The following is a 21,719-nucleotide window of genomic DNA, read 5'->3' on the forward strand; positions in this document are numbered from 1 at the left end:
TGTTGATATATGTCTTCATTATGAATGCTGTAGTTTGATGTCTGAGTTGTATTGCATCATATTGAGAAGTATTTTGAATATTTATCCAACTAAATCTCGGAAACACTTCTATACAATACAGTTCAACAGCAGGCTAATTAATCCAACTAATCTAACTGCTTTTTAAAACCGTTTCCTTCTTAAAAGTAGGATTTATTGCAGATATCTCTACATGAGACTGAACTAGTAAATACATATTAAACTAGGAACTGACTGTATTATAATAAATATAAATATTAATCATAATAAAGAATCCAAAGCACAAAATCCTCTCAATAGTCTTATTTCCCCATTTGTTTTCTCAATGTCATCATGTCTGAAAATGTGTATTTGTTAGATTTGATGAAATCCTCAAAAGAGACTTTTTCTTTTGAGGATTTGATCATTTCTGGAAAGCAAAGAGCGAGTTGACCGGGTTGACCCCAGAAGAGCAATGTGAGCAATGTTTCATCTATCCCGTTCCAACAAAACGTCGCTCCTGACAGATTAATTATTATAGCTTGGTCATGCGTCTGAGAGGGAGGTCTCCTGTTCAAGCTGCAGACGGTCCAGTTTGAAGTGAGCTCACGTTGCTGTGATTGGTTAACTTGAGCCACAACCCCAGTGTGGGAGGGGAGAGAGAGGTAGAGAGAGAGGGAGGGAGAGAAAAAGGTGTCCATGTGCTTTCACAATGACCATGTTACTGTAGGGACTAAGTCTTCAGATCCTGGACTTAAGTAAACTAAATAACACCAGAGTGGAGTGAAGCGATAAGAAAAAGATTTTGCATTCATTTGACTTGAATTATCAGCAAAATGTACTTAAAGTATCAAAAGTCCTCATTATCCAACAAACTGCCTTTTAGTGTCATTTTATTTGAATTTGGTTATTATTAGCAGCACCTTCATGTTGTAGGTGGTCGAGGTGGAGACAATATAAACTACTTTACTGGGCAGTTTCATCTTTAACCAGTGGTGTAAAGTAACTAAGTACATTTACTCAAGCACTATACTTAATTTTGAGGTACTTGTAATTTACTTTTTACATATTTTGTCTAAGAGTATTGTACTGTCTCACTACAGATTAATAATACAGGCAATAATTATAATTCAGTACTATATTATACATTATTCTGAATGGGCCATTCTCCGTGAGTACTTTACATTTTGGTGCTTTTTTAAATTGTGATGCTCATGCTTTTTAAAATGTCAAATTTCAGGGATTTTCTGAATCTGTGCAATCATATTGTGCAGCTATAAATCACGTGTTTACATGAGTGATCAGTAGCATAAATGATCTTCCACCAGATGGCAGTGACACTGTGTTTGGTCATGTAGTGGCATTCACTCTGATTAAGTATGAAAAAGGTTTCAGACCTCATACTGTGCAGCATTGAATCAATCCTACTGTAATTTTAATTAGATCGAGTGATACACAATGCAGTGGAATCCAGAGAAATAACAGCTGGATATTTAAAATTAAAATAAAAAATATTCACATAAAAACGATAAATGTAACATAAAATGTACAGACCAAAATAATTAAATGACTAAAACATGTAAAAAGAAAATAAAGGCCATCATACATTAGGGGATCGCGTTATGTTGTAAACAAAGAAAGTGCAGGTTCTTAACTCAACAGCATTATTTAGTGGAGTCATTTCAACACAAATGAATTCCTTAACCATCAGCTGTGAATCGTTTTCTTTTGAGTAAAATAAAAAAAATAAAAAAAAGAATGTTTCTATTACCAATAAAAACCGGTGGAAACGTACCGGAGCGATTATCGGGAATAAGATTTTGGGGAGTGAACGTTCAGGAATACTTGAGGTGTGTGTGGAAAAAGAGAATAGTTTCAAATCAATAGCCAAAGTGACACTTAATGCAATAATGCATTTGTAAAATTTTCACAGCTTTCTTTCGTATTTGTTCATATCATCATTCGAAGAGAAACTAAAAAGTATTTTGTGATTAACAGCAGATGGGCTCATAAAGTAAGGAAGCGGTAGTTTGTTGCTGATATAATGTTAGGTGATCATTACGTAGACTATCAATATCCCAGTTTAGAACTGTACCGTATCTGTGGACATTTACATCTACACTAGAGATTACAATATTACCATCTATGCATAATGTCTTATAAAGTACAGCTACTACATGGACACACTGATTTCATCATAATGATAACGTCCCGTTCCCTTCGCAGCTGGACAGAATCTAGTGATTGTTATAATAAAAGTCTTTCACATCTGGTAAAATACATCGCACTTTTTGGTCACGTTCATTCATCTATCGTTATAATACACATCCACTGACCTTCACTGTCCTCTAAAACTCACGAGACATGTTTTTAAACAGACGATGAGTGATAACCATGTTTCCCTTTTTAAAAAGTCTGGGTGTGAAATCTCAGCCGGATAGCGAGATCTCATAGTCACTCGTCGACAGGAGGGGGCGCCCGACTTTACGCACATTCTTGGCGTTGGTTATACGAGCCGCCACCTCCACGGGCTTTTCAAAATAATGCACCAGGGCCTGCTCGGTGAGCACGGAGGCCAGGAACTGCTCGAACGTGATGGCCCAGTCTTTATCGATGCTGGCGCTGTGAGGCAGCCCGCCCCCGCCCCCGCCGCCGCGAGGCCGGCTACTTCTCTCGCCACTGTCGCTCCGCACCAGCACGGTGTCGTCGGCGATGTCCTCGCACTGCAGCTTCTCGTCCAGCTCGTGGGAGCCGGCGCTGAGCACCGAGTACGACGACATCGACGTGTCGTCCTTGGTCTCGTCGTCCGAGATGAGCATGGCGGAGGACGTGTTGGCGTCTTTGGGAGACGAGTCCTCCAGCTTGATGTCTTGCATAGGCGGCAGCTGCTCGCTCCCTTCGTCCCCCTTCCCCTCCTCGCAGGAGCTCGGCTCCTTCTCAAAGCGGTCCACCGGGCCCCGCTGCTGGAAGGGGACGTCGAGAGGGGCCTCCTGGCTGCTTTTGGCGTCCGAGGCGTCTCTCGAACACATGCTGGGCTCCGCGTTGTGGTCCTTCCTGCCGGAGGAGGAGAAGAGCTTTCCCACCTCGCCCATTTCCAGCAGCAGACTGGTGACTGTAGCCGTGGCGTGGTACAGCTCCTGTTCGGCGACGTCCTCACTGAACATGCTGTAGAGGGTCTTGCAAAGCTCGATGAACTGGCTCTGGAGAGAGAAACACACAAGGGTTCTACCTTACTAGAGTGTGTTATGCATATCTATAATAACCAGTACGGGGGCCGAAGGCTTACCTGATTCAGCTTTGGGAGGTCTTTTGTATTTTCTAGTTTGGTTTTCGTCTCCTGGTTCCACATTTTCAGGTAATGTCGATATTCAGGAGTGTTCAGTTTCTTCACTGTGAGGTGGACAAAGAGTGTGTTATATTTTGGTTTTGAATGTAGGTGCGAATGATTTCTGCTTGTTTCTGTGTTGCCATCAAAAGCAGTATGATAAGTTGTTGCTTGGATCACAAATCATGTGTATCCACATGGATCCGACACTCGAGTAAATAACATTTGTTCCACATTGAATGGATGGCTTTACAAACACCATGAACACCACCTAGAATCTTAAGCCGATTAGACTTTGTGAAGACAATAACAGCTTTCTTGGTTGCTAATCGAGACTAGAGCCAGTTGGATGGGACTAAACATCCTGCCGTTCATTTCAGACAAATAGGAACATGTAGTTTGTGTTGTATTAGATTCCTTTTGCAATATGCTGCTCACCTTTTTCCGTCTTGAATGTAACTCTGACAAAGCCATCATCCTTCTCACTCCTGCTCTTTGAGTCGTGACCTGAAGAGAGAGGATCAAACGTTTGTTAAATTAAAATAGAATATCTATTTCCAAGAGCTACTGAACTTTTCCACTGCCCATCTTTGAGCAGCAGCATTTACATTTTGAACACAAGCATGTTGTATTCTGAAGTACGACTGCAGGTTCATACACAGAGTCCTGTTTGTCTGGACCCAGGACAGTACAGGGTGTAATGTAACACTATAAAGTCAGTGCCTTCTGAAACTGTAATTGTCCAAACAACAACTTCCAGATCAGCAACGGCGTTTGAGACCACATGATACTGCTGCAGGCTTGTGCCAGCATGATTTAACTTGTGTACATGTTTGTACTTGTTTTTGTGCTGTAATCTCATCAGTACACACAACGCACGCTGCAGGTGACTATGTTGAAAAAAGTAATTAAAAAGTAATGTTTTAGTATGTTGTATATCATAAGAAAGCACAGCATTGTATAGTATGTCAAAAAAGTCATCAAAAATAGTATAGCATGTCAAATTCATACAATTGTCATAGTATAAGCATGTTGAAAAAATAATTTTATAGCATGTCCAAAAAAGCATTTAAAAAAAAGTAATTGTATAGCTTCGAAAAAAGTAAAAAAAAGTTTTAAAAAAGTAATAAAAAAGCATGTAAAAAGAAAAGTAATAAAGCATGTTGAAAAAAAAGTCAAAAAATCATGTCGGAAAAAGTCATAAAAAAGTAATATGTATAATATGTCGAAAAAAGTCATAGTAGCATTTAGTATGTAAAAATAAGTAAAATTGAAGAATTTTGAAAAAATAAAATATGTTGAAATAAAGTAATAAAAAAAGTAATTATAGCATGTTGAAAAAAGTAATTAAATAAGTCATATTAAAGCAGGTCGAAAAAAAAAACCCACTTGCTAACGAATAACATGAGGATAATTACTAACAATAGTGAAATAGAATGCACAATGTAGGTCCTAAGAAAGTCATTCAACCATGCCAAAGATAACACAATTACCGGTATGCAAATAAAAAAAACAATAAAACAAAAACAAGTCCCGGTTAATCATGAAAAGTGCTTTTTGTCACTATTCCTCCAGTGTGTCATTCATGAATAACACTAATTTCTCACATCACATGTCAAATAATCATCACATGAAGTAATAAATGGATGCTAGAGCTATCGATCGACACGCAGCGTCGCACATAAGAAGCTCCACCTTAAGTCACTTTCAAAGGGCTGGTTGGAGAAACAACATACTTAAAGCTATGGTCTACATTCTGAAAATCAGTTCAGCCTCTAAGACAGATTTGAAAACAGCAGAGATTCTCCCAAAGCGAGATCTCATAGATGAATGATTTGTAATTCATCTGTGGTTTCATGGCCTATTTCATACTTCATACAAAACCATTTCTGTAAAACCCTGTTACTATTCCGGCCATGAACCAGTTTCAATTAAACTTCATTACAACCACTAAATGTTCTGCAGCCTTTTCTATTTCTGTTTGAATATTTAGGTCTCTGTCATCTTGTTTCTCCTTATAGTCTGACAGCTGGACGACGTAGGTCCATCCACTGCAGGGAGTCACATCGGAAAAACCTGAATAAAACCCCGGACAGTTTTTATGGTCCAGCTTAACTAGGCCTGCCTAGTTCTTGTTTATTTATATTGTTTTATTTATTATTTACTAAAAAATTTTCGTTTTTGTTGCGAATTCGTCATATTGTGGTGCACGTGCCCATTGAGCTCTTTCAAATGGAATCAAATCTCTTACCGATGGACGTTTCTGGAGTGATGTCTTCAAAGAAGTACTGAGTGGCCTCAAAGGCAGAATCAGGCTCCTCTGGTTCGGGAGGGATTTCTGGGGCAACGAAATGAGGAAAATGTCATTTTACGTTTCCTTTTATCCAAATTGTTCAAATTGAAATCAGAATTGTTTTAATAAATTACCTTTATTCAATACATTTTTGGGATCACTAAATCCTAAAAAACTATGGGACAGGATCTTCAGTTTTTAATATTCAAAAAAACGTGAAACCTAAGTTCGCATATAAGTTGAGGACTGAATTAAAAAATACAATGAGCACTTTGAAAAGTTTCCAGTCAGTTATCCAATTTAAAATGAAAAGGCATGCTGACTGAGGTAATCCTGAGAAAGCGATTTGTCCAATGAAGTGAAACAAGGAGGTCGTCATTTTCCCTCTTAAGCATTTTCCACTGAGCCACGTTTATTCTGTAGCTTATAATCCTGCTCTACTGAACGTAATTACTTTCTGTAGCTCTAAAGACGACTTTTCAAGACCACTGAACTGCATACAAACTCACCAGGTATGACGTGCATCTTGTAGAGGAGCTTCAGCTTCTCGATTAGGTCCCCGTGACACAGGACACCTAAAAACGCACGACAAGCTTCAGAGATCTGGACTGCTTCCAAATGAGATCTACTATCGATCCATCCATTATCTGTAACCGCTTGTCCTACCTTAAATTAAAATCACGACAGCGTGAAATATCAACTTTTACAAGCCATCATCACGCTCCACTTACCCAGGCCGTTGATGAAATCCCGAAAGTTGATGAGGGCGTCTCCGTTTTGGTCAAGGAGACGGAAGAAGCGTAAAGCCAGGGGGTCGGAGTGGGCGCCGTTTGCCCAGGCGAACAGCAGGTTGAACAGGCCTTTGAACTGCTCCACGTCGATGCGGTACTGCTCCAGGTAGGGCAGGCTGGGGTCGTGGCGCTCGGTGGGGTTGCTGCTGCCGCCCCAGTAACAGCTGGTCAGGTGCTCCGCCTGCAGAGAGCAAGAAAAATCATCAATACAATTAAAATAGAGTAGGATGGAGCTGCTTCTGACTGAGCTTGAAGAGGTAAAATGCACACTTTGACTTTTATGACATTAATAAAGGGGCAAATTAATCTTCACAATGGGTTTATATACAGAACTGCGGTCCAAAAATAGCTTATGGTCGGGAAAAAAAAAGCAGGAACACTATTTTCAAGGATCCTCAGGCTATTATTTCTTTTCCCCGTAGAGACCAAATGACAGGCTGACTGTCTAAAGCTCACTTGGCAGAACAGTAAAAGTTAGCTGGGTCACAAACATGAATGTGTATGTCGTTACCTTGAAGAGCACATAGAGCTCCTCCAGCTCGTCAATGCTGAAGGCAGTCTCTGTTACAATAGTCCTGACCTGAAAACACAATGTAATGACATTAAGCATGATAACGGAACAGAAGAATGATAAGCATGAAGACAGAGCAGAGCATCCAATCATGACAAGAACGTCATTGTCACTGGGTTGCAAAGCTCAAATCTAAGTTCCTAACTAAAGACTTGAACGTCTGAAGGTTGAGCAAGAACATTACAGTAAAAACACAGACAGTACTTGCATACTTTCAGAGATATTATTTTTTTTATCCTAGTATTGATAAAATCCTTACCACGTTGCGTTTCGTTGTATCCTCAATGGTTTGGATGACCCTCAGCCTCTGTTTGAAACGCATCTGCTCAATCACGTCGGCACGGATTGAACCAAATTTCTGGACACAAAGGAGGAGGAACGAGAAGAAAGGGGAGATAGGTCAGGCCAACTGTTAGCATTACTCAGTGTGTCATCACAGTGGAAACAACGAGCATGACCGGAGACAGATATGAGGAGACGGCTGGGCTACCCAGTGACATTCCATTCAAATAATGAAAACATGCTGTATTTCATTAAAAGCAGTAACATTACAGCTTCCTGTCCCAGAAGGAACATGTATGACACAATTCCATTAGGAGGCATGTGATGAAAATCAGATTTGTACTTTTTCCTCAGCATGTCACAAGACCAAACACAGACGACTCATTGTCATCCGAGTTAATTACCTCATAGGAGCTGCGAGCCAGTTTAAAGATGTCCACCTCTGGATGCGGTTCTCCATTGTCCGTCAGTAAGGAGTGCAGGTGGGGGATGGGAGGAAGGGTGCTGTCCTTGTTGGTGACGCTGTCCAAGTATCTACAATACACAGATGACTGTGTGAGTGGCTGATGATTGATAAAGCACACCCTAAATATTATCACAATCTAGACATTTTGTCCCCTTCGCCCCTCCTCACCGGCCCAGGACGGTCATGGCCTCGCCGTCATCCTTGCAGCCCAGCAGCTGGTGGATGTTGGCGTGCAGCACGGAAAGCGCCAGCTGGAAAATGACTTTGATGCCGTCGTAGAAGAAGCAGTCCACCACCACCACGGCGCTCTCGAACGGCATGACCGACAGGAAGAGGGTGAGGAACCAGGAGAGCGAGATGGTGGAGATGACCCCGAGGTCCTGCATGCAGTCGTACAGCTGAGGGACGTACTCGCGGGCGAGCTCCTCGAACACCCCCTGATCAACGAGGGCTCCTGGGGTGGGTGGGGGAAAAAGGTTATTAAACCAATGGAAAACATTAAAATGGGACAAAAATACAGGAGCCCATACTGACCTACGACCCTGGTGTTGTAGTAGTCGGGCAGCATCCTCTCACAGAGCGCCACAAGCAGCCAAAAAGCCTCCTCTTCCTTGGCGTAGAGCAGCAACACAGAGGTCACAATATTCATAGCCTTTGGTGTCGAGGGAGAGAAAAGGAAGTTCAAGCATCCTCGAGGACTGCAAAGTTTCTGACAGAATGAAAATCCAGACAAGAGAAGTGCACGTACCTGACAGTATCCGATGTTGGGGTTTCTGAACGCGTAGGCTGTGAGGACCCTGCGGAGGGCGGCGATGCCCATCTCGTTCTGGAAGGCCGGGTGCTCAGGGAGCGAGCGGTGCAGGTCGCGCTCTATCTCCTCCGTGGCCAGGTTGTATTTGCCCATCGACTTCTCCACCAGGTCTTCGTAGTATCCGGGGTGGGTGGCCATCTCATTGATCGCCCCTTAGAAATTGCATGAATTGGTCACCAAACCGTGAACTGATTTTTTATTAGAGATTCAGTCATGCTTTCTAATTTTATGATGTATTTGAGTTACTTATCGATGTGCATATTGTACTCTTATACACTGCATATTGTCGGCAGCCTGACAACTGCAAGAGGAATAGGAGACTCAACGAGCACTCTGAAAAGTTATTTTGCATTTTATATATTTGTTTCATTAAATAGAGCAGGTTCTGATTTAAAAAGAAATCATAACTTTGGAAAGCGTAAATATATATTTAAAAAAAAGTGAATCACTTTTAGTAAAATGTGGAGGAAAACTTTTCACACGACTCCACATTCCAGGTTTTCTTACAGTCATTAACATGCCAGTAAACCTGCTTATTAAGCTCACCAAACTGGTTTTTACACACTTTGTTCTAAATAAACAAAAACACAAAAAGTGGGTCAACAAATGAATGTTTTAAATAAACATGGTTATTATTTCTCTCGGAGCCGATTAGTGTGGGGAAGACTTCAGAAGGTAAGGCTGACTAAGGTCAGGGCGTCATAAGTGGGTCACTGGGGAGAGAGAGGGAGGGAGAGGGAGGGGGGGGGGGGAGAGGGAGGAGCCCTGTGTAACCCAGCTCTGCTCAGGTGAGGATGAGGACAAGCTGCTGCATGACTGTGTCTGCAAACAGGGAAGCCTGGAGTCCTGGTGCATACCTGAATACACAGCATGGTGTCAAAGAATGACAGTCTACAAGCTACAGGTCCTCTTAAACTTTCCATTCAGCTATTATTTGGTGGCGAGGTGTAAAATGTTGTGTTCAAGCACACATGGAAAATAACACATTCACACTTTTTTTTCCCCCTTTTTCCACACAAGTTCAAGTGAAATCATTGGTCAATTCATGTCAGCGGGATTATCTATTCAGGATGGTCTATTCTCCAATAGTCTGTGTAATCATAGTCAGATCTGTCCGGCTCTAGACAGTGATATTTTATGTGTGTCTGTTCATTTACACATTCACAGTCAGTTATGTTTTCGGCCGGCTGTCCTTCCTGCATTTGGCAGTTTCATCTGTGTTCTTTGTATTTGTCTAATATTACAGTTAAATGTCGCTCTGCTGACAGCAGACTTCTCCATGTTTGTGATTGGATCACAGTTGTTCGGGTTAGTCAGATAACCAAACTGCCTAAATACCAAACTGCTTCCTAGCACAGGGTCCTGGTCTCTTATTTACACTATTTACAATAGTGCCATTATGGTGCACATGGAAACGTACCCGATATGAACGACTGGATGAAACATTTACTAATTTAATGTGTGCATAGTCAATTCAGACATCAGACATTAATACCTGGAACACGTTTTTAGTCATAGCCCTAATTGTTTTGTCATTTGTAACATTTTCAGTCTTCAATAACCTAGATGGCTGTGAATACTGTGGCATAAATAACCTGCTAAATTAATCTTGACCTTGTATTTATGCAGGCTGCATCACAGGAACTGCTGAAGTAGTAGCAGTATTAGTAGTAGTATTAGCAGTATTAGTAGCACTAGTAGTAGCACTAATAGTAGTATTCATGTCTCACATTGGCTATTCTAGTCCTACTTTGTTTGTACATTGTGTATTTGACAGCAGGCTGCCTGAGGACAAATGACACCTGAATCATGTGGTTTTATGATGAAGCGTGAGCACATAGTGCAGGGTGCGGTCTCATTAGGTGCAGTGTACGCCTGAATCATGCAGTTGGGTATGCACTGTGTATGCTGGGCCCGTGTTTACAGTATTTCAGGCCTCCCTGAACGTTTGCTCACCAGAGAAGAGCAGCCAGAGCTCCCCCCTCATGCTCTCAGGAATCCCCTGGAGGACCAGCTCCTTCGTCTTCTCAGTGCGGTACATGCACACTCCCTGGCCATACTCGGTAAAGTGGTTCTTCCACGCCTGCTCCTTCAGGAACTCCTTCGCCTGAGCAGGGAGGGGGGAAGCAATTTCATAAGATACAGTAGCTCAAGCACAATAACTGGAACCTTTTCTCCCCCCGTCATAGTGGTTAGACTGATTATCTTGCAAGAATACTGTAATATTCTTTAAAGCGAGGTCACGGTCAAATTGCATTAGCTTAAGAACAGATCTGGCTTTATTTATACACAGCCTTGCAGGAAATGTTGGGTTCCTTAGAGGAGCAATCCTTCACGCCGCTTAATATTCATGCAGTGGAACGATGACGTGAAAATGGCAATTATAAAAGGCAGGCGAACTAAATGTACAATGTGAAGACTTGCGAGGCGGAAGCAGAACGGATCAGAGTGTTACTGCATGCCGCTCTACAAGATGAGATGCTTTTAATCGGCTCACCAGCTTGGGGTTGAACTCCTCGGGAGAGCGGCGGCGGTACATGGTCATGAGCGCCTGCGTGGCGGTGGGCACGCTGCTGTCGTTCAGGTTGAACGTACGCTCGCCTTCCGAGCCCAGACTGTACTGTGGGCTGCTGGAGAGCAGAGATCCCTGCTGGGAGTAAACCTGCACGGGACGGATGTTATATTCAGGCGTTGGAGATCTTAGATGTTGCCTCCACTGTTCACATTGATTCACAGGAATTTTTAGATTTTGTATTTGAATGGACCTGCATTATTTTACCTCGTCGTCTGAGCTGTTCAGGCTGCCAGTGAGCTCCCGCTCTAGGTAGATCTTAGAGGTGGTCTGCTGCAGGAAGTCAGAAATCCTTTGGACCAGGAAGTCCCGGTCCTTCAGGTTAGCGAACAGGAATGTCATTCGGTTCTTGGTGCTGATGGAGAGCGGGCTGGGCAGCACGTTGGAGCTGTCTGCCTTCTCCACGATAGTCACCTGGAGGAACAACGGGGGAACATTTACAATCCCGCTCAACACAAGTAGTCATATGACTACGAGCAGCCATATCCATGAGATGCGTCAGATATGGGAATTCTCCTTTAAGACCACACTAACCGGCTTTGAGAAATGGATTAATTTAAAAATGGAACACCACACTATTTCAACTCTGGCCAGAATAAAAATGAATATGTGGCACACAAGTAAACTAGGTTAGCTTAATCTGATTAACATAAACATCTTGAATAATACCAACTCTACAAACTATTTAAACACCCTTTAAACGTACTTCTGAAAGTTCATCCCTTACACGTTCAAAAACCAACTTTATCTTGTTATTGTATTATAGCAAAATCAACTCTCTTGCGAGCTGTAAATTCAAAAAAAGACGGAGCGATTTGGACAGAGCGACTCGCCTCACGCAGCGGGATAATGAGGGTGCACATGGTTTCTTCCTTGCTGGTGAAGCAGATGTAGTTGGTGGAAACAAACATCTGCCCCAGGATGTGCATCTTGTTAAAGGGGGTCCACAGGGTGCAGTCCGTGTGTCCGTCCAGTTTTTCATCTTTAGGCAGACGGAAGAGCGCCCGGTAGCGCTCACTCTTAGCTCTCGCATCCAAATCCCTGAAGGATGAAAAATGCAGTCATATTTGATTTTTGGAAATATGTCAAGTAGTTTCATTTCATGTTACATAACAGACATTGAAACATCTGTTATACAAAAGCAGTCATGCTAGCAGTTATACAAGCTCAAATCATGCTCACATAAAATGTGCTGACCAAGCAAAAGTGGGATCTTGAGGCTATTCTTGAGAGATGTTACTTCCTCACGCATATGAATCGTGCTTTTGCAGTTAAACCTGCAACCCCGTTTGGGGTTTTATGGCCTGTCGTGTCAGGATAACAAACAACATACTTGGGGCAGCATTCATTATTTATGAGCATAAGTGTCGCTGCTCCACATCAGTTCTTTCTCACCTCTTGAGCGCCGACACCTTCTTGGGCGACTTCTTCTTGAGCTTGGGCAGCGAGCGGTCCTGCTCGAAGCCTTTGTTGTCCAGGAGCTGACGCATGGCGATGTTGGCCAGCTGCTCCGCCAGCTTAAAGGTCTCGTTGATGTTGAGGAAGACGGAGAAGACGTGCTCGTTCATGCGGGTGCTCGCCTTGATGGCGTCGGGCAGCAGGAGGGTGGCGCTCTTCTCCAGCTGGGTGATATCGGCCCAACGTACCACCAGTTTGGCTGACGATAACAAAGAGAGACGTCAGTATACATGGACAATGTAAGACTTGCCACTGGAATCAAGTAGCCCCCTTTATTACAATGATGCACAGTGTGGTTAAGACTCTGTTGTGAAACAACTTATTGTGACATAACTTGTGGTAATAGCTTGAAGATAGCAAATAAACAAAACAAGGATTGATGATTTGGTTAGCTATTTACAGACAACGGTCCCCCCTTAGGTAAACACTGTTAGCTCTGTGAGTTAGCTCTGTGTGTTAGCTCTGTGTGTTAGCGCTATTAGCACTGTTAGCATGACAACGGCCGAGCCAGTGACTTGCAGCTGAGAGCTGTTGAGAGGCAATTGAAAATGCTCCCAAATCGCATGTATAGCACCTTTAATTTGGCAATGTTGCTAAAAAGATAATAAAGATTGCTGTTTGCAAAAGCCCAGATAAACTGACACAAGATGAATATAAAATGAATATAATCCATCATGTGTTTGGTTGTTTGAAAGAAAAAGAAAAAGCACATGGAAATGGCTGCAAGCAAAAACAAATTTGATTTAGTATCTGATCTTTACCTTATTTACATTATGAGCAAAATTTAAAAATACTAGCAAATGAACTATATATACTGTGTCTCTAAGGTAGGGTGACCAGACGTCCCGGATTTTCGGGGACAGTCCCCGATTTGGCCGACCTGTCCCCGGTTAAAGCTGTCCCCGAAAATGTCCCCGATTTGAATGGGAGAGAAAAAAAGTTGCGCACCAACGCAAACTCCAGTTATTACGGTAGCCAGTAAAAAGTTGCGCACCGACGCAAACTCCAGTTATTACGGTAGCCAGTGAAACTAACGTACTGACGTTACAGTCATTGGAATTAAAAAGGTGGAAGACATAATACCTTGTTACCTCAGGCCTGAGTAGACAGGATTGTAATATTGTTGCTCCGCACAATGAATTCACAGCATTCACAATTTTTCTATAACTTTGAGAAGACCTCTTTTAAAGTCAGTTGTCTGCACTGTGGTTCTTCATATGTGCACCATCAAATGTGTTCTTGTTTTCTCCATAAAGCTTGTGAACTGAAAAAAAAAAATCATCAGCTAAATAATAAATAAGTTGAATAAGATAAGAATCTGTTTTGTTGTTTTTGTTTCATCTGTGGTTTTTACAGCTCTAATGTTAATTGCTGCAGACTGCTTTTACATATTAAAATTAACATGTAATTGCCCCTGTTATTTATTTCATAATGATAACATTGGAATTTTGACCACCGCGCTGGAAATGTCCCCGATTTTCATTTCAGAAATCTGGTCACCTTACTCTAAGGGGTTGACCAGTACAAAGGATCCCAGTTATTGTCTTGCCCATGAGAACCTACCCATTCTGCTGGAAGACGCTGACAAAAGTTGAGTAAAAAAAAAATCAGTACAGGTAATAGAGAGAGAGAGTGCAAGAAACTCATAAATAGTAAATAACTATATCCAACCTTCTTTTCCTAGTAAGTACGAGTAGAAGCAGAGGTGGTTGATGCTGAGGTAGAGCCATCCCTGTCGCGGTACCTTGCCCTTCCAGTAGCTGCAGGAGTAATAGTTGACTAGTTTCTCCTCCTCCGGCATCCCGAACAGCTTACGAAACTTGGCGCTGGCCTCCTTGAACTTATCGGTGTCGTCGTCCTCTTTGACGTCGTGGTTCTTGTTGTACTCCGCGATGATGCCCTGAGGCAAGACGGACAGAGACAGGAAGAGGTCATGAGCTGGGACATGAAATGTTGTAAAGTGAGGAGCAGCAGTCGTCTGTCATTGATGCCATATTGCTACATGCATCGAGCATCCTGCAGTTTCAGTTACTTCATTGCCTTTATTGTTATTGCACACAATGCAACGAAAGTTGGGAACCGGATCAGTGTATAATATATTAGAAATACAAACACAAGTAAAACCATTAAAAACAGACGGGTTCAAACAAAGAAATGTCAAATCTATTATATATTAAAATGGGAGAATTAATAAACAATAAATACTAAGGTGGGGAAAAAAGTAGAGTAAAGAATATTGCACTTTAATGACATTTGGTAGTTCGCTAGTCTGTTTTAATGCTCCTTCCTCAGACTAAAGGAGGAGGAGGACTATGTGTCTTTTTGCATGTATTACCAAACATCAAACTACACAGTTGATGGGACAGAATGGAGCCGTTACCTGGACTTTTCCTTTGACAAAGGTGGTAATGTCGTTCTCGTTCTCGAAGATGGAGAGAGTCTGCAGCAGGTTATGTTCCAGCCACTCCCAGTGCTCCGTGATCTCTTTGTGGGAGGTTCCTGCAGAGGAGCGAGGAGGAGGCAAGGTCAGAGCACTGAAACATTACAGCTAAAGTCACAATCTCGCATCTATTGGAACGATGCCATGCAAATATGAGAGATATTGAGGGATTTTGTGTTCTACAAAGAGTGAGTTGGGAGATCATCTTTCGACTAATGATGACATGCATATCTTCCATGTGTGAACAGCAACACTGTGATGACCGTGTTTTCTGATTTCTTTGGCTGCGTGATAAAACTGATCACAGTAATGGCTGCTACTGTGGCCCATTATCCCTGAGCAGGGCTGCAAGCAGCCATTCAGTGAGTGCATGTTCGCTAAGAACACTAAATCAGCCAGACTGCTCCACTCTCCTCTGTCTCTGGTGGAGGAGCGGAGGACTCGGAGGGGAGGAGAGGGAGGAGAGGGAGGAGAGGGGAGGGGAGGTGGGGAGTAATTGCCATTTCGAAGCCAGGCTAAGTCTTCTGGAGGCCTCCATTTCAGATAAGGAGCACAAATGGTACTCATTTAGTAGGGAACGGCGAAATTGAAAATACATGGTTGCACACACAACTTCATCCATCTCTATAAACAGATTCTGCATTCACATGTACACTCTGTATGCAACGGGACAGGATTTTTAAGCAGAAAAAACACAACATCCGCTCATATTTGAGGATCAATTCATGCACCCGGGCCTGTAATCCTGCCCTTTAAAACCAGCAGGGCGTGATGTAATGCTTGGCACTCGGCAGCTAACACGGCAAAAGCAGGATGTTGGAGAATTATGTGAAAGGGGGTAAAAACACAGCGGGGTCCATGCTGAGATAACACACCTGTGTATGGAAAATGTGCAGATAAGCGGTGTGAATCAACAAGCTGAATTCCCACATTGAGGTTGGATTAAGTACATGCATTTTTAGAGTTAAAGCGCACATACCGTGAGCGATGATCCAGTAAACTAAAGAGTCAGGAGTCTGGTACAGGATCCTATATGGGGCCATCCGAGCACTTGAGTCCAGGACGACATCCAGAGTCCCAACCAGCAAACCTGCAAGAGCCCAAAATACTAAAATTAAACCAAATACTTATATTGAGGCCAAATAAAGAACTGCTTGTGTTCAAAAAGGATAATAACCTTGCACTAGAAAATTACCTCATGACGCAAATTAAGCTAGAAATTCATTCAGATGTGAAACAAGAGCCCTTACAGACGTACAACAACAATAAATGACCATGTGATATGCTTAACCATTTTTTTTAATACTTTTGCTTTAGCGAGGGGGAATCCCGAGAGGTCTTGTGGTTTAAGATTTCAAGCTTTGAAAAACATCCTGTGGCTTGAGGGTCTATGGCCTATGTTAAAGCATATGGTGGACTTGAAGTTGAGAAAGCTACAGTTGTACTTGCCATTGTAAAAGGGGGAAATAACGCCTGCACACCGCTCAGCACCACACTTTATTCAAGGACAACGTTCCCATCCTACTTGGATCTTCATCGGAATATTCTTAACAGAGGGAATTAATATGTATACACAATGCACCAATCGGGAAACAAGCTCCATGGCAGGTGTGGTTCCACAAAAAGCACCAGCGTGATAAAAAAAGTCCACGAATAGACATCAAATCAACCTCTGTTAAAATATCCGAGAGAGAAGATCCAAGTAGGATCAAAACGTTTAGGCGTGGAGTGGTGTGCAGGCGTTTTTGTTTTTTACGATGCCGTACCGACGGCCGAGTGTGATGCACCTACAGTGCATCTCTCCCACTTGCCATTGTGACTCCATTTTCCGAGCTGTTGGCGGCTGTGAATATCCTCCTTTGTTCAGAGGATGTATACGTTCAAACTGACATGAAGGGAGGGTTATTTTTGGCTGAGCAGCTCATCGGGGCAAAACACAGTATGAGTCACACAGAGTGAGGATGAGGGGGAGGAAGGGGAGAAAGAGGAGACGAGCGAGTGAAGCTGAAATGTTTCTGTAGTTTCAGAGGAAAACAAGTCAGAAATAATAATATAAGTACAACTGCGTGTTTTGGACTCACTGACCCTCCATCGTTCAAAGACCTTAATTGGACTACAGTTACAATCACTCCCTCTGTTTGCCTTCTGTCCTCCTCGTGTCCATTTTCTTCCTCCACATTGTGTTTCCCATGCTATCATATCATTTTCCTCTTTAAATTCCTCATCTGATCATTTTGTCCCGAAGAACACATCAATAAAAAACAACACTAACTCAACTCAGGCCTTAACATTGACAGTGGACACAGTAACATTGTGACCGTCAGGCCAAATGTCATGCATCAGACATCTATCATGAGACCTATTGTACAGAACACAAATAAATCAGACAAATAGGAGCCAGTTGGCCAAAGAGGATCCCATCATCGCGAAACTAATAACGGATATAATTCAGCCTGACACTTCAGTTTAATCCCTTTTGTGAGAGACAAACACCCGTGGGTGAAGCGTGAAGACGACTTCCTCAAAAAGAAAAAATCACATGGTTTAAGAGTGTTGCGGCTGAAAGGTATGACAGTTGCATCTCAAGAGTAAGCAAGGATGCGTTTCCTGTCAAAAAAATAAGTCAATGAGAGCAACTGCTGCTCTCTCGTGATATTACATACAATATACCAGTTGGGGTTAAACGCAGGAAACTTGGCGGTTACGAGAACGGAGACCACCAAAGGTGTGAGACGGCTTGACCTCCACCGTGTCCCTCCTCCAGGAAGACTGATGAGAAAACCCCAAATAGACGGAAAGACAGAGGCTCCTTCGTCGCCGTGGGCTGAACCTTGTTGTTTGTTTACAAGCGGTTACCCTGAACGTCACATGCCTCCGCAGCATTAACTCATCGCGACCAAAGTGCACGTGACTGCTTAATTGTTCCAACTCTAACCTCTGGCTTTACAGAGAGAGAATTTCCTGCCCCGTGAATGAGTGGGTGCCCACGGCTCACAAACAACAGCTGTAACGGGTACATGTTCCGTCTTACGTCGTACTTTTTTTCCCCTGCAGAACCGGCTGTTAAATCATGTGACGCTTTGTGCCACTCAGAAACCCCATTGTTAGAGCGAAAACAAATCACCTTCTCTGAGACGTTTCCTGCTCAGTGGAAGAAGCAGGAGGCCCGAAACAACAACAACATGAGAAGAAAAACGTGTGCTGCTGTAGGATGTTTGCATTGAGCACACAAAAGGGGACGTCCTCGTCCTCAAACTTCAAATCGATAGCGTTTCAGATGACAGAAACCCGAGACAAGCCTGCACTGTCATCATCCTCACATACAGTCTCAATGCTTCCACATATGTATTTTACGAGTTCAAAGTCAGTATGTGGCTCACAGGCCGGGGTCAGCACCTCTCTGACACAACACGCCTCCAGCCAAACTGCAGGGCTCACCAGCTGTATTGTGAAATCTCGTTTTGTACAATGACTCAAAATATAAGTGTCAAGTTGCACAACGACCCACACAATACTTACAGTCAGATGAACGCAGGTTTTTTTTTTTCTGTCTCATTATCATCGCTTCCTCTCTGAACATACGAACTGGTGATGATCACATATAGACAACAAAGACATCCTTTCAAATGTCCCCCCCAAGCGTATATATAAATACCAGCCGTTATTTTTATTATTAGCTCTGCACTGTCCCTCAAAACACCCTGAAAACAAACTGATCTTTGCAGGTCAAATTGTAATTTTAAGCATCTTTCAAACATTGCCTGTGGAGTTTTCTCCCTCAAAGTAACAATATGTCCACAATCATGTGCATCCTGGTCTAAGAAATGTTTCGAATACATTTCCTTCCTCATAAAAACATCTGCACATGACATTTTTTTGTTCAAAGCTTGCAATCTTCCTCTTCACTGCAGACAACAGATTGTTTTAGGGTTCCAAAAAGTTGAATCCTTCATAAGATGTATTCAGATAAATCAGGTGCAGTGGAGTTGAAATCAGACTCAGAAGGTGTGGCAGGAAACCCAGACTCCATTTTTTTGTCAAAATGTTAAAAAAGGAGAGGCAGATCAAATCCATTATTACTGGTTTTCTCTGCAACCGTCCATCTCTGCTCATGCGCCTACAATACTTTCACAACGTTATGTACTTTCACCTGATAACCGGAGAGCAGCCGTGGAGCGAAGCCAATACACATGGCTATCATCACCAAACCTCATTGGCCCTCGGCCAGCTTCGCCATCAAGGCCCGAGCCCAGGCAGACCTGTGCCCGCCTCCGTCTTAGAGCATCCGATTGGTTACTCGCGGGCGGTGCCAGCGTCACTCGGCGCCGGGTGCCAACTGGCACACAGCGCCAGTCAGCCAGCTCAGCATTTACATAACAATGACATCATCCCCCAGCACCACTTAGCACACTCTGTGTTGCCAAAGTTAGAACTCCCCAGACTGACAAAGAGAGGTTTCATGTCTTATTTTGTATTATTAATAGCAAAGAGCATTAAATATGTCAAGTCTGAAACCTAACGAAACCTCAATGTTTAACTTTAAGATTTACATAAAATGAGTTTAACAGAAGGTTTTTAATCTACATCACTCAGATTTCACCCGGATGGATCATATACTTAAAGCTCAATGAGCAGTGACACTGACTGACAGGGTGGGAAGATCTCAGCAGGGAACAGAAACTGAGCTGATCAACATGGATCATTCAGTGATAGAGGTATGGTTTTCACTTCAGTTCTGAATCAAAAACAAGATGAAATCATCGGAATTTACATTGATATCAATGATGATATTTCAGCGTTTATACACAGCATGTTAAACTGTTACCAAAAACCCCAGTTTCAATCGGTTTGTGATCATTTAATTCATATTAAATGTGTCATAAATAAATATGCAACGTCATCCGACACGATGAGAGCCTTAAAGTTGGTTCTGCTTAATTACCTAATCTAAAAATCTGGTTTTATACCTTCATTAGTTAAACTGATAATGATCTGACATGAGGCATGTCGGTTAGTTTGAATATGATGCTTCACACTAGCAAAGAAATACACAGTGGAGATGAAGGGGGGGGGGGGGGGGGGGGGGGGCTTTCAATGACTTGTAAACAATCTCATCCATTAAGCTTTTCAAATATGAATAATTGTCTGTTTAAAAACAGCATCTCGTCTGTAAAACACTTTGTAACCAAGTGAATTTGGATGAAAGAATGAACCAAATGTCCAAATTCAGGACAGCAGGCTGTTAACCTGTTCCTCATCCAGCCATTCCCACAACCTGACCCTCCTCCTCCTCCTCTTCCTCCTCATGCTCCTGCTGGAGCTTGACCCATTTTGGATGGAATAAGCAAAGTGAGAGAGGAGGAGTGAGAGAAGGAGGAAGGGGAATGATTCAGCATGAGCAAGCAAACGGATCACGGTCTGGAATAGATGCTCTGTTGTTGAGACTCCACAGCAGCTGCACATGAACGCAGACCACTATTGTTTGCATTGTTTGTCTCAATTTCTCCTGCCACTTTCACAAATATGTGGAATGACTCATTCTATGATGGGGAGTACATGTGCTGCCCCTTTTACCCACTCAAAAAGATGTCTCCTTCATCAAAAGCAGGCTGATAATCAAGTGAGGAGATCAATTAGAGGAATTTAACACATCCAGGTGAAAGGCCACCTGTGACAGCTGCTTGGTCATGTGACCCTCCCATTATCCTGTCCACGTTTCCTCGTGTCCAACATCAACACTTCACTCGTCACCGATAATCCTCTGGGTTTAAATAATAATTAATTAACATTATTTGCGATATTGATCGTTGACAGCAGGCTCAGCACTCACCCGCCAGCCCCCCGCCTCCATCCCCGTGGCCTTTCCGTTTCTGGAGGATGAAGTATGGATTTGCTCTCTCGGTGATCCATAACGCGCTCGCGAGTAACACATCTTCTGGACTGACCCACATAATTCCCCGGCTGCTTTAAGGGAGCATTGAACACGGAGGATTGCTGACGGCGACCATTAAACTGGGAGGCGTCCTGCAGGGGTGTTATTCATTTATTTAACACCGATCAAGGCCTGATATTGTCCTCCTCCACTCTTCCAATGTCGTCTATTGGATGTCCAGAGTGAGTGTGTTGCTATAATTAAACCAGACGGTTCTTCTGTTTGCTGCAGCAGCCTCTTCTGTGCAGCATGGGCTCTTAATGCATGAATTACTCTGAGGTTTTCCCTCGGGCAGTCCGGCTCCGGTTTACTGCCGCACGGCGCAGCGCTGGGTCACTCTTTGTTGTCGTCCGGAGCTCCGGGGCAGGTGCGATCCCGTCAGCAGCCTACCGGCGTTCGCGTCACCGTTTACGCGGAGAAAACCTCGTATCTCGATCAAAACGGAAGCGTCAACAGTGTTTTTGTTCCCCCGGCTGCGACGGCCGTCCTTGCACTGGAGCAGAAAGACGACACTTGGAACAGTAAAGCCGTCCGTATCGCAGCAGCAGCAGTCTTCTTCTGCTTCTTCTCCGCCCCCTTCTCCGCTGTAGCGCCGCCGCCGCCGCCGCCGCGCGTAAAATACAGCGAGCGCGTCACCGACGCCGCGCGACGTCAGCCCGCAGAAGGTGGAGGCACGTGAGGAACTAATCAATAATGCATCAATTAAAACGAAAACCTCATCATTATTTTAACATTAAAGTCGTGCTGACTTCCCAATGACATCACATTGTGCACCCATTTA

The 21,719-nt window shown here is 43.1% G+C and overlaps 1 protein-coding gene across 1 annotated transcript; it reads right to left on the reverse strand.

The window, feature by feature from the left end:
• Positions 1 to 1,398: 1,398 nt before the first annotated feature.
• tbc1d9 (TBC1 domain family, member 9 (with GRAM domain)) lies at positions 1,399 to 21,478 on the reverse strand. The gene is made up of 21 exons (XM_084006331.1): positions 20,837 to 21,478; positions 15,986 to 16,096; positions 14,947 to 15,065; positions 14,238 to 14,466; positions 12,504 to 12,765; positions 11,942 to 12,149; positions 11,316 to 11,522; positions 11,034 to 11,198; positions 10,493 to 10,643; positions 8,474 to 8,688; positions 8,260 to 8,377; positions 7,894 to 8,179; positions 7,664 to 7,793; positions 7,237 to 7,335; positions 6,918 to 6,986; positions 6,347 to 6,587; positions 6,125 to 6,190; positions 5,574 to 5,660; positions 3,761 to 3,829; positions 3,284 to 3,387; positions 1,399 to 3,197 (listed from the first exon to the last, which is right to left on the reverse strand). Exons 1-21 carry the CDS (start codon positions 20,955 to 20,957, stop codon positions 2,427 to 2,429), a joined length of 3,828 nt encoding a protein of 1,275 aa, XP_083862457.1. The 5' UTR covers positions 20,958 to 21,478; the 3' UTR covers positions 1,399 to 2,426.
• Positions 21,479 to 21,719: the final 241 nt, after the last annotated feature.

Source organism: Eutrigla gurnardus (assembly GCF_963514095.1).
Source record: "Eutrigla gurnardus genome assembly, chromosome: 3".
NCBI classification, from domain to species: Eukaryota; Metazoa; Chordata; class Actinopteri; order Perciformes; family Triglidae; genus Eutrigla; species Eutrigla gurnardus.

Coding starts and splice junctions, on each gene's coding strand:
- tbc1d9 (XM_084006331.1), bottom strand. CDS start 20,957: ATGTGGGTCAGTCCAGAAGATGTGTTACTCGCGAGCGCGTTATGGATC. Junction 12,766..14,237: donor GTACTTACTAGGAAAAGAAG/GTTGGATATAGT, acceptor TGTTATCGTCAG/CCAAACTGGTGGTACGTTGG. Junction 3,830..5,573: donor CACTCCAGAAACGTCCATCG/GTAAGAGATTTG, acceptor CTCTCTCTTCAG/GTCACGACTCAAAGAGCAGG.